This window comes from Xenopus laevis, chromosome 6S (genome assembly GCF_017654675.1).
Source record: "Xenopus laevis strain J_2021 chromosome 6S, Xenopus_laevis_v10.1, whole genome shotgun sequence".
In the NCBI taxonomy this organism is placed as follows: domain Eukaryota; kingdom Metazoa; phylum Chordata; class Amphibia; order Anura; family Pipidae; genus Xenopus; species Xenopus laevis.
The window spans coordinates 115298929-115312857 of record NC_054382.1 but is presented as its reverse complement, the minus strand read 5'-3'; the positions used below and the strand labels follow the sequence as shown (position 1 = coordinate 115312857).

Genomic DNA, 13929 nt, shown 5'->3' with positions numbered 1-13929 from the left:
CATGGTTTAGATGCTCAGTCCCTGGACTAAATGATTGCAGATGTACTGGGTCTCTTTACCTATACAGCTTATGCAGAAGAACACTTTTTGTGATAGGGCATCAAATTCCAACAGTGTCTGGGTTTACTGAATCTACACAATGACACGGAAATGATAAGGCTACCATTGAAAGGAATAAAGCCTGAATATTCAGTACAAGTCCCTCTTTAGAGAGGCATCTGCAATTATTTCTCTTATGATAAATTTAAAAATAAGTGTTTACTACAGTCATAATAATGTTCTCTCATCATCCTTGGCTGTACAGCAACATCTGGGAGAAAGCAACATTACTGGCCTCAGGTTTGCATATTATATATCCAGAGAAACAGTTTCATTGGAGGCTTTCTCCAAATCCATAACAATTTTTAATTGGCTAAATAACAAATCTCCCACAAAAGGGGAAAACTGTGAACTGAATTTGAACCCTAATTTCCATATTAAGATCTGAACATATTTTTTTTTCATTTGCAAAAACAACTTTTGTCACCATTAATATCTAATAGAACCATATCAAAATCGGGGTCTGATATTACTGGTGGCATCAGCCCCTTTAGGGGGTGCGGGGGCCCCTGGGGAAACAGCCCCAGTGGGCCCTGGACCCACCAGTCTGACCCTAATCAAATGAACTCCCATATGTAATAAAAGGCACTAAGTTTGCACAGGAGCAGTAACTCATAGCAACCAATAAGTGGTTTGTGTTTAAAGGCAAAAAAATAAAATCCCATTTTTACTTTCTTTAATGAAAAAGAAACCTATCTCGAATATACTTTAATTAAAAAATGTGTACTGTTTTTATAAGAAACCTGGCTGTATGCAGTGAAATTCTCCCTTCATTTACAGTTTACAGGAATTGTCAGATGGTCCCTAACTGCTGAGCAGGGAAACAATCATACTTATGAACAGCAGGGGGAGCCCCCGCCTTACTTCCCAGCCATGCAGAACTCAAGCAGCTTTGTTTATGACGATCCCTAAGCAGCCCAGACCACACTGAGCATGTGCACAGTCTTAGTCTTGCAAAGATGTTTAACAAGATAGTGACAAGATAGTGACCCCCTGTAGCCAACTTTGAAAGCATAAATTATTTGTTTGATTAGGCTTGTGGTGCAGTAAGTTCATGTTTATATTTAGTATACAAAATACAGCATTTCTAGCCTTATTCTATTTTAGACTTTACATGCCCTTTAATAACTTTTTCCTTTTTTTTTTTAAAGGATTTCCTTTTTCCCTGTAGTAATGAAACAGTACCATGTAGTTTATCCCAACTTAGATATAATAAATCCTAATTGAGTGCAAACCAATCATGCTGGGTTTAATTAATGTTTAAATATTTTTTAGAAGACAAGTATCTATATATCTATATAAATGAGAGAGATTACATTTTCATTGCATTTCCCCTTGGTTTAACATATCAATGTCTGATCTTTACATTACATGTGGCCTTACCTGCCCTTGTCTTGTCGACAGGCTGACCGCAAGCTTCCTTACCATTTCCTATAGCCAGGGGCGATCCTTGCTGCTGCCCCCCCCTCCACCAGAAATTCGCTCTTAAAGTACCAGGAGCAGCATTTTTGCTGCCCCTGGTACCGAGTGGGGCGCTTCCGTCTGAGGCTACAGCCTCAACTCGCCTCATTGGCAAATCACCCCTGCCTGTAGCCTTCCTATTGTGTTACATCCCCATAACAATAACACAGATGAGGAAAAGGCCTATACAAATCACTTGTTAAACTAGGAGCATAGTCTCCCCAGCAAAGACAACTATCTAAGTTTGTAAAGAGGTAAACCATAATTCAATGGCTATGCCAGAAAAAGGAAGGTTAGTTGATTGAAATGTTGGTTAATGGTTTTCTCTGTTCTAAAATCCCAATATAATACTCCACTAAGTAAAAGTGGGATTTATGAGATTTATTCGTTGAAAATCTATTATTCAGAGAGCTCAGAAATGCTGTATTTAATCACATTATTCTTCAATTTTTTAAAGCAATTAAAATATAATGCACAGTTTCCCTGCACTGGTAAAACTGGTTTGTTTGCTTCAGAAACACAGCTATAAGTGTTTAATAAGCTGTTGTGTAGCTGTGGAGTTACACAGGTAAAATAACAGACAGCTTAAACATGAATCTATATAATTTATGTACACACCAATCTCACCAGTGTAGAGCAACTGTCTGTTGTTTCTTTAACAGATTTGCTTGGTTATTCTATGATGGTAACTGAGCTGCATAAATCCAGGTTAGTGGCAAACCAATATTATTGAGCTTTTTAATGTTTAAATGACTTTAGTCACCTTAAGGCAGTGAACCCCAACCAGTGGCTCATGGGCAACATGTTGCTCTCCAACCCCTTGGATGTTGCTCCCAGCGGCCTCAAAGCAAGTGCTTATTTTTCAAGTCCGGGCTTGGCAAGTTTTGGCTGCCAGTTCACATAGGGGCTACCAAATAGCCAATCACAGCCCTTATTTGGCACCCCTTGGAAACCCCTCTAGTGATTTAAATACAACATAAAATTTAACTACAGGTATGGGATCAGTTATCTGGAAACCTGTTATCTGGAATGATCCGAATTAAAAAAAGGCAGTCTCCCATAGACTGCATTTTATCCAAATAATCCACTTTTTAAAAAAAAAAAAAAAAAAAAAAAAAGCTTGTACTTGATCCAAACTAGAATATAATTAATCCTTATTGGAACCAGACTATTGGGTATTTTTAATGTTTACATGATTTTCTACTAGGTTTAAGGTATGAAGATCCAAATTACAGTAAGATGCATTATCTGGAAACCCCCGGGTCCTAGCATTCTGCATAAAAGGTCCCATATCTGTATATGTTGCAAAGGTATATGTGGGAGTTATCCTTTAAGCAAACAAGTTTGGATATTGCCAGCTTTTCTCTGCATACTGTATGAACTTTGTAATATAACCATAACCTGAGGGCATGGTGCGTTGCAGTACTATCATAATATACCTAATCCCTTAGACGCATGTGCTTGAAAGAAAGTTCTATTTCTATAGTAAAGAAGTTTCTAACTAATAAATATATGGATTTAACAGGCATGGCACGTTCAGACGTTTTAAGTTTTCCCCCAAGGAAAGACAATGTTTATAATTCTCTGTTCCTGAAAGGCATATTCCCTCTCTTTCAGAAACATTAATACTCTCTTTCTTATGAGCGCTCCCAGGCAGAATTCATTGTCATCTCAAACACTCGGCTCCTTTGTCCGTACAGTTACAGCTCACAATATGGCTGCTGTTAAAGGGACAGGGCCAATAATCTATACTATGCTTTTTTTCTTTTACTTATGACTAATTACTTTCTTTAAGGAAGTGACCCAGTGAGGCTTTCGGCTATTTACCACTGAGGAGGCTTTGTAAATAGCAAGAGGCATCTTTTTGGAGTTTGTCTGGTGATTTTCTACTGATAACATTTACATACCAGTGTGCTAGAAGCAGTTCTTCCTTGTTCTCTGCCTCAAGGAAGGGTGGGGGGGGGCAGAGCACACAAAGATGTCAATAGTATCTGGCACTTCTAGCATAACCAGTACAGACAAAGACAGGAGGTCAGTATATAATACACAAAAGCCATGAATATCTTGTAAATTATATAAACGGTGAGTTCTGATGTCATCTGTTATAAACGGTGAATTCTGATGTCATTTCTGTCACATGACTCACTAAAACTTGTGTATTATAATAAATAAAGTACCTCCAGTTGCAAAATATCAGGATATTAGAAGTTACCTCGGAGTTCCATGACCTGTAAAAAAACACTTGGCCTTCGGCCTCGTGTTTTTATACGGTCATGAAATTCCTCGGTAACTTATAATATCCTTATATTTTACAAGAGGGGGTACTTTATTCACTATATATAGAACAGCAGTCCACAACCTTTTTTTTACCAGTGAGTCACATTCAAATGTAAAAAGAGTTGAAGAGCAACACAAGTATGAATAAGTCCCTGGGGGTACCACATAAAGGCTGTGATTGGCTATTTGGTGGTCCCTGTGTGGACTGGCAGCCTATAGAGTTGCCACCCGGCCGGTATTTTACTGGCCTAGCCGGTAAAACACCTGCCTAGCCCCTTTTGCGGCACACCACGTGGCCCCACCCCTTTTTACATCACGGACCACCCCCTTTATGTGTCTGCCCCCCACTGGCCGGTAACCTTTTTCAGTAAAGGTGGCAACCCGAGCAGCCTATAGGAGGCTCATCTAGCAGTATCCCTGGTTGAAATCAAAACTTGTCTCCAAGCCAGGAATTCAAAAATAAGCCCCTGCTTTGAGGCAACTGGGAGCAACATCCAAGGGGTTGGAGAGCAACATGTTTCTCATGAGCTACTGGTTGGGGGCCACTGATACAGAACACTTTGTGCACTAAGTTACTAAAAAATGTCCTCTCCTTTAAACAAAACAGGTATTGTTTGTCCCTATATTGCAATATATTCAAGATGGTCAACAGTGACGGGCAAATAAATTCGGAGCAAATTTCCACGTTTTGGCAGGAAAAAAAATTGACGCTTGTCGGAAAAGTCGCTCATGTCAAAACCGTCATGCGTAAACACTATTCAGACTTTGCGAAGCAAAATGGGAGAAATTCGCCCATAACCACTGGTCAACTACATTATCCCTGGTCTGAATACTTTCACTGCCAGCCATAGTCTGGTTGCTGTATTATGGTGGCGAAATTAAGCAAAGTAACAACACACACGTCAAAGTAACTTTACCACTTGGACACATGGAATAAATGGCAGATTATCTCACTGACTAACAAATGATTTAAATTGCTACAGGGCAGAGCTCCAGGTGCTCCTTGTAATATATCTAGAACCATAGCTAAGCAGTAGCTGAAAGCCATATAAAGTCAAACAGAAAAGGGTGGAGTTGGTAATGACATTACTAACAAACAAACGGTTGTCAAAGTCAACTGCACAGAAAACTTGACAAGAGCACAGTCAGTACCAGTGCATATGCAATATCCTAACAAAGTGTATTTTCAAGCCATACATGCACAGATATCATATGAAACAAAGTACAATATTCAGAGCGTGTATGGTGGGAGATGAACCAACCGATATCGGTGAAAGTCTTGTTTGGTTGTCTCATCAATTGGTCAAGATGGACATTTTTGATTAGGCACCTTTGGAGGCAAGGGGATACTACGGAATCGCCTTATAGAGGTAGAATTCTATTGTTTCTACATGTACGTCTGAAAATTCAGCTCTAGATGTCTGTAATGAAAAAGAAATAACTTTGCTCTTAACGTGCCCATGGATTAGAGCCGTGGCACACAAGGTGGCGTGATGGCTGCTACTGAGAAGTGCTGGTCAAAACATGGGGGGTTGGCACAGGTCACTTCCTAGTGACAGCAACTGGAAACATTGCAATTACCTCTTTGCTCTAAAAACCTGAAGAAATTGAGAAGCAGGTTTTCAGATGGCAGTATTTAACTGGGAGCAACTTGCCTTCCATTACCATGAGTGGGAAACAAACTCACAGTGATCCCTTTAACCAATGAAAATAACCTCTCCAGCGCAGTGATTTCCTCCCACAATGCCCTCCACTTATGGTATAATACAACTCCCAGGATTCCAAGCCACACCGAACTTGAACCTGTTCTTCAATAAAGGAAGATACCTACAGCTACTCTATAATGAAACCTAGACACCACCTAGCATAAGATGTTGGGAATGTTAACCAGCTAAAAATTTTGTAATCGTTGGATTTTATCACCTTGCCCAGCAGCACAACATACAGGACTGACAGCATATTTCTTATTTTTAAGACTGTAACTTGCACTTACATTTACCTCCTCTGGCTATTGTGGGACAAGCATATAATGGCACCTAATTTACACCTGTCTCCAGGACGTCTGAGAACAACCATGTGCATAAGCCAAGGTGTATTTGATGACTATGTCACTTGATTTAGAAACTCTCAAACATGCCGGAATTTCTAAACTCAGATTAGTTGTTGCATACTAACGACTTCTCCAAGATGACCAATCAGGCCATTAATAGTACCCCCTTATAATCCTTACAGAATTTTAATCTCTTCCATTTACTAGTCAGATCCAGTTTGACAATGGATAGGGCCCCTTTGTTCATCTCTGGATGTTGAACTAGTGTCAGTTTCAATAATATGTTACTCACAGTGTTTTCCCTCCATATCCCTCCCTGTACTACCACCAACCCAGTGAAACTGTCTCCACCATGCCCAATAGTGGTACCTGGCCTACATGTGACCACCATCAGTAAAGTCACTTTGAAGGAAAGGCTAAAATTAAGTAAGCTTGATCAGCAAGGCCTATATAAATACACCAGTAAGTAATGCTGTCCTGAGTCCTCTCCTGTCAAAAGAGACACCTAATTTATTTCCTTCTATTGTCTTCACATGGGCTTCTGTATCAGACTTCCTTCTTTCAGCTTAAGCCTCCAGGGCTTGGGCATGCTCAGTTTGCTCCTCTCCCCCTCCGTGATGTAATCTGAGCCTAGAGCTATGAGCGAGCCGGGAAAGACTCAGGCAGGAAGTGATGTCACACCAAGCTAATATGGCAGCTCTATCCTAAACAAACAGAGAGCTTCTAGAGCTGTTTACTCAGGTATGGTAAAGCTTTCCACACAGTGTCAGACTGGCCCACAGGGATACCAGGAAAACTCCCGGTGGGTCCAGGTGTCAGTGGGCCCTCACGCTGCTAAACATTTGGCCTATTTTATGGTCATTCTCTATTTCTATGAGAACAAAGAGGATAAATAGATGGAATAATAGATTATAGTACGTAGAGAAGAGAGACTAGGGGAATAGAGGTTGAGTGAGGAGAGGAATAATAATAGTACTTAAAGTGGGCCCCTTGTCTAAAATTAATTGGTGTGCCCCTGGTCAAAGGTTTTTGGGTGGGCCAGTGGTGTCTCAGTTTCCACCTAATTAATATAGTGTTCTAGTTTGCACTATTTTGGCTAATCTATTGGCAATAAATGGCCTCTGTGGCTTTCCTTCTTCTTTAAAGCCAACTAAACACTGGGAATACGACATTTCTCATAAACATATATTTTAACTGCTTATCTGTGTGTGTCCCACCCCCCATTAATAGCCGGCTTGCTCTATAGCTATGCTCCAGATAGGCTGGCAACAATCATTCAGCATCTTTCCCCATTGATGTGAATGGAAGCGCATCCACAGAGATATTTGGGTAATGGCACACAGCTGTTTCTTGACCTCCCTATAAGTACAGGCTAAGACCCTCTGCTCCTATCTGCAGACTTTGGTCTCTGCACCCAAAACCACTGCGTCAGCCCAGGCACAGACACATGGGGGCAGAAATGTATATCTGCATATAATTCTGCTCCATGGGGCACATTTACTAAAGGGCAAAGTGAATAACGCTGGCAACAATTAGCCAGCCTTACTGCTTTCAGGCACTTCGCCAATTTACTAACGGGTACAGGCGTAACTTCGCTAGCAAAAGAGACAGACGCTATCGGTCATTCGCACTCTATCGCCAGGCGAATTTTCACTCTGGCGAATGGACGTTACACCGCAAATTCACTAAGAATTGCCTGATGTTACCTCTTTCGCTAGACTTGCCTTCACCAACTCAGACCAGGCGAAGTGCACTGGGGTGCATAGGACTTCCTCAATCTTCTGTTACTTACATCATATTTTTAGTGGAAAAAGTTTCTAAGTCCAAAAACCGCTGGTTAGAGAAGATTGAGGAAGATCTATGTCCCAAAAAATGCTGGCGTATTTTCCTTTTTTCATAGTGATGGCCTGCAAAAGTCGGTAACCGGGTTCCCCCATACATTTTCTAACTTATGGAACATAAACTATACAGTGGGCTCATGTGTAGGGCATTATAACAATATCTATTTTCTTTATTAAGGTTCCTTGGACTTGTGTAATGTAATGTATTTGCTGCAACATATACCTCCATTCAACTTTATAATTTCTTGCCGTATGCAAATTAGCCTGAGCGAAGACCTCTAACGAAGTTTTGCTAGGCATAATTGAACACTAACGCATCTTCGCTTTGATTGCCGTAGTAACGCTAGCAAAAATTCGCCAGTGTTCAGTGCCCTGGACACAACTTTGCATTTTAGTAAATTATCGTTGTCCAAGCGAATTTTCGTCTGGCGAAGTGTAGCGATGGGTGCGAAGCCGTCGCTGGTGAATTTTCGCAGGCTAGTAAATTTCCCCCCATGTGTCTACATCTGGGCCAACACAGTGGCACACACAACTAATTGGATACCCACACAGATCTGGAATCAGTTCCATGTGGCATTAACCTTCATTGTTCTTTGCAAGAAATGCCCCAGAATTACAATGTGTACAACTGAGTCAGAAATAAAGTGTAACTTTACACAATTAACTGGATTTCACATGATTTATTTATAATCTTAAATAATTTGCCGACTACAGACAAGGGAATGAGAAGTACAAACTTCTGGCCAGGGATTATATACAGTATGTTTTATGTTACAACCCTTATAAGGGAAAGTAATAAAAGTAGGTTACGGAAAAAATATTTGCATTCTAAATTCTGAAACAATCTGCAATATTTTGGGTTTTTAGCATTTTGTTTAAAAGCTCTAGTATTGTCACCTCATAGAGCAATAGTTTTGGCTGTCAATGACCCTATGTAAAAACTGGAAAGAAGATGGAGGCAGATAATTAAAAAACTGTACAAAATAAATAAAGTTGACCAATTGTTAGGAATGGAACTTAAAGTTAACATAAGTGTAAACCTCCCCTTTAACAAATGTTGATGTTAAACTTAGAATTTACCAGGGGATATAGTAAATTATAATATGCACAGAAAAAAAAAAAAAAAAACAAATGGAGCGAGGAAAACGTGTTTCCTTAATTAATAATTAGTTGCAACGTTGTATTCTTAATTTTGAAGTAGAAATTGATGCAAATAGTTCCTATGGGGCTAATGAGAGTCTGCCTATGACAAAACATATGAATATTGACTACATGAATATGAATACTGAGCCGGTGTTCATGCAAAGAGAAATTATTGTTTTAAAATGTTGCTCGACTCCCAGCTCAGACCTTTTGTCAAGTAAATGATTCAAGGAACATATATGTAAAATAAAACATCTCACTGAATAATAAGCCTGTTTGGATTTCAGGGCTGAACTGGAAGACAATTGAACAATAGACACTTGCGGCAGATTCACTAAGCGCTGAATTTGTGATAGCTTTCGCTTCGCTCACATCCCAACACTTCGCCAGGTGTAGATTCGCCAGGACAACGCCAATTCACTAAAATCCGAAGTTGCGTCCAGGGCGCCTAATGCTGGCGAAGTTGCACTAGCGTTACTGTGGCAAGCAAAGTGAAGTTGCTCTAGCGTTGGCTAATTTGCATACGGCGGGAAGTTGAATGGACATATATGTTGCAGCAAATATATTACCGCTAGAGTCTATCTCCTTCACTAGCGAAGTTACGCCTGCATACGTTAGTAAATCGGCGAAGTAACAAAATGACATCACGCTGGCGAATTTTCGATAATGTTAGTCACTTCGCCTTTAGTAAATCTGCCCCAAGGAGATCCTTGTTTTGTATGAAGCCCCTGCTGTTTGCTAAAGGCACCTTCTCAATAGCCATACAGAGAACGTTCTATAAACCATTATTCCAGACCCTAGAACATAATTATCACTGTGGTCAGTCTTTGTGAGTTTTTTCTGCTCCAAATTTTAAGATTACATCCTGTTTCTGTAAATTGCTAAATTATCCAGTTTGCTAATGCTTAAAACACCCCCCGGGCAATGAAGAATTACCAAATAATTAAATTAGTATGATTCTAATTAAATCTGTGCTAGGGCAGACAGAGGCACGAAAAAAGGTGCTTTATGAGTCAATTAACTGTGATGATCTCTAATGGTTTGTGCAGGAGATGTAACCTTGCGTACAAATCCCAGCAACCTTAGGGCTCTTACATACGGGCGGTTTTACCTGCACACCCCTGCGTTGCACTTTCTTCTGTTCAGCTGCAGGGGAGGACAGGAGTACACACTCAATTATTGTGAAGGGGGCTGTATTCACACAGATGCACCAAATGCAGGTGGGACGCTGCATGTTGCATTTCACCTGTGTTCGGCGCATACATGCGTCTATGTAAGTACAGCCCCCTTGACAATAATTGAGTGTGTCTACTCCTGCACTCCCCTGTGGCTGAAAGGAAGAAAGCGCAACGCAGGGGAGTGCAGGTAAAACCGCTGATGTGTAAGAGCCCTAACACCCAATGCAAATGAACATACATATAAATATAGTGCAAGCAGAGAAATTTCCCCATGTGTCAGCAGCCTTAGGTTTCCTTTAATCAGGGATATTAAATACATGGGCCTCCAGATGATGAATACTAGAGCTGCCAGTGCCTGCCATAGCTTCAGTTTACCTGGGGGCCCCAACAGCAATATATTTTTAGGGCCTTTTTTAACATGGAAACACAGTTAGGGTCCATTGGGCTCCTCTATGCTACTGGGCACATAAGCAGCTGCAGGGTCAGCTACCAGCATTACCTTTGGGATTTATGGTGTAGCAAAGCTAGAAAGCTATAGGTGTGAAATGTCCAACATCAGATCTTTACAGTTTAATTCAATAAAAGCTACATAAAATTAGTGATTAGTTCCTAATGGTTACTATATATCTGTAGCAAACTTTGCGTTTCGCTTCACCGAAAAATTTGCGAATTTCCCACGATATTCGCGAAATGACGAAAAATTCGCAAAACTGCGCCGGCGTCTCGTTTTTGACACCGGCGTCCATTATTTTGTACGCCGGCGACAATCTTTTTTTTACGCTGGCGAACTTTCGATAGCGAATTTTCGCGGCCGTTAATTTGCCCATCACTAACTATATTCCCTCTTATATAGTTAAAAAGACCTGAGAAACCCAAGCAATGTATTGGAAGGGTAAAAAACTCCTGCATGGCACATACCTCCCAACATTTTGAAAATACAAAGAGGGACAAAAAGATTTGCCGCGCGGGGCATGGCAACATTTTTTTGATGATGCTGTTTTTTTCACCACACCCCCAATTACCATGTTGATTTTACAAAATTTGGCAGGTTTTGAAAGTTTGAACATATTTCTGTGGTTTTTATGTGTTATTACAGTTTTGCTATTGAAGGTGAATTGCCCTTTTTAAGCTGCAAGTCACACTTTCCCCAAGAGATCTGCTTATCTTAAATTGTTACAGTTGATTCTTTCCTTATCTTAAATTGTTAGAAACGTATCGAAGTGCACCTGCCACGTATTCTGGGCTCTCTGGCAAAAGCCAATTAAGTTTTAGAAATTTTGTTTCTTTTTCTGGCAGTGCAGAAGATCAAAGAGAAAGTTGGGACATTTTAAGTAACATTCCGGCACTGTGGGTTGAGCTGTCAAAATTGTTTGGTTGAGAGGTATGTACATGTGCCACTATAAGGACAAAGTTTCCAGGTGTATTTGTTAAACCTATAAACTATTATATTCCTGTTCCAAGTACAAAGAAAACTTCCTCTTTCAGTCTTTTCCCTTCTGGCAATATTTGAGGCTTCATTTATTCTCATATTCAAATGGAGAGAAAGTTAACATTAACACCAACCCAAGTCTTGGCCGTGTCTTCACAACAATAGGCCTTTGTTCTTCCAGAGATAACAGAATTTAGTTTAGCCATATGCACAAGTCCTGGGTGACAAAAGGCATTTTGTGCTCTTTTAACCCATTCACTGTCAAAGGTTGGTATGCCTTGTACACCCAGGAACTAGGGTCATAATAAACTGCATTGTGGCAGAAACAAAAGCATATGTGTGTGTGTGTGTGGGATTTAAAAAGAAAGAAACTCATTAAAGGAATACTGTCATGAAAAAAAAAAATTTTTCAAAATGAATCAGTTAATAGTGCTGCTCCAGCAGAATTCTGCACTGAAATCCATTTCTCAAAAGAGCAAACAGACTTTTTTATATTCAATTTTGAAATCTGACATGGGGCTAGACATATTGTCAATTTCCCAGCTGCCCCAAGTCATGTGACTTGTGCTCTGATAAACTTCAATCACTCTTTACTGCTGTACTGCAAGTTGGAGTGATATCACCCCCCCTCCCCAGCAGCCAAACAAAAGAACAATGGGAAGGTAACCAGATAGCAGCTCCCTAACACAAGATAACAGCTGCCTGGCAGATCTAAGAACAACACTCAATAGTAAAAACCCATGTCCCACTGAGACACATTCAGTTGCATTGAGAAGAAAAAACAGCAGCCTGCCAGAAAGCATTTCTCTCCTAAAGTGCAGGCACAAGTCACATGACCAGGGGCAGCTGGGAAATTGACAAAATGTCTAGCCCCATGTCAGATTTCAAAATTAAATATAAAAAAATCTGTTTGCTCTTTTGAGAAATGGATTCAGTGCAGAATTCTGCTGGAGCAGCACTATTAACTGACGTGTTTTGAAAAAAACGTGTTTTCCCATGACAGTATCCCTTTAAGTATAGAGCTCCTGTACAGGTTCCCCTTTCTTTGTCCAATTGTACCAAGAACGCAAATCCCCCTTCCCCCAGAAAACCCTGCTGCCCCATACCTGAATTGAAAAGTTTGGAGGTGTTCTTGGTGCAACTGGGAGGAGGGGAGTGGGTCTGTGCATTGTGTTCATATTTTATTGTGAATTTATGTGTAAGATTTCAGAACATAAACAATGTGCAAGAAAGTAAAAAAAAAAAACGATCAGGGAAAACTTAATAGACATGAAAGAATATAATAAAAATATCATAATATCTGGGTATGGGAGAAGGGTAAAGGGTAACAAAAAGTGGTTAGGCAGTGAAATAACTAGAATGAAATGCACCCCACAGCAAAATAAACCCTTAAGGCTTAGGCCACACCATAATCTTTGGTGAAAAATTCACAAAATGCACTGACGTCAACTGGCTTTTTTTGTGCCTATCACTAGTCTTCATCACACAGCTTTACGTGGGCCCAAAATTATTAAGCAATGAGCCAGAAATAAGTCAAAATGACTAAAGAAGGTAAAATGCATACATGCTATTTATCGGCAACAGTTGCATGATATCATTCCTTCTCGGAAGGGCATTTGGGAAATCTAAATAAGCTGCCCCTGAAACCCCCCATATTAGTAATAAATAAAAGTGGTTAAGTTGTTTAAATATAACTTTTTTAACTCACATCTCTGATTGGCCAGATCAGTGCACTGCACCCCAAAATGATTGGATTTAAACATATCTGTGACAAAATGGACATAATACAGGGCAAGACCAGTTTTCTTCCCAGGACATCGCTGGGGTATATGTTGGCTATTAATAAATATGTGTTATTAATAATATTAATCATTTGAAGCAGGTCTGCTATAGGTTAAGAAACTCCTACATGATTCGCTGGTCACTTACCGGCTGAGCATTTTTCCACAGGTTGCCTATGCTTGTGCCATTGCCATATTCACCATATTGTCCCAATGTGCTATTGTCAGACACAAAAGCCATGGGGGGGCCTGGCTTGCCCCTTCACCAAGGGGAGGACGGATGGTCTGGTACAGATCTCATAGAAAAGTTGGCAGGAGTTTCCATAGGGCTGAGCACTGAGCTTGGCTGAGATGAGATGAGATGAGAAGCAGCTGTTAGTACTTCTGTGGCAGACGGAACACTCCCACTGTACATTCACTTCCTACTCCAGGACGGTGTGTAATGCTTAATCCTCAGTGTAACACACCCTCCCGGCTCTTGCACACTTGTCATCTGACCTCTCCTGATGGCCACTAACCAACCCAGGCTTTTAGGAACACTAGGGCCAAACATCCCATCATTACAAAGAAAAATCTCTAGAAAGAAAAACAATCATTTACTATGACAAGTATAAAGAGTTTGCAACAGAACCATTTACACAACAGAGGGAGTTCTGAGAGTTGTAGTACC

General features: G+C 40.4%; 1 protein-coding gene across 1 annotated transcript in view; it reads right to left on the bottom strand.

The window, feature by feature from the left end:
* nipal2.S (NIPA-like domain containing 2 S homeolog) overlaps positions 1-13644 on the bottom strand; it is a 48645-nt gene extending 35001 nt beyond the window's left edge. The window contains 1 exon segment of the mRNA NM_001086029.1: positions 13408-13644. Coding sequence (NP_001079498.1) covers positions 13408-13500 — 93 coding nt within the window. The 5' untranslated portion in view covers positions 13501-13644.
* Between the last annotated feature and the right edge of the window lie 285 nt (positions 13645-13929).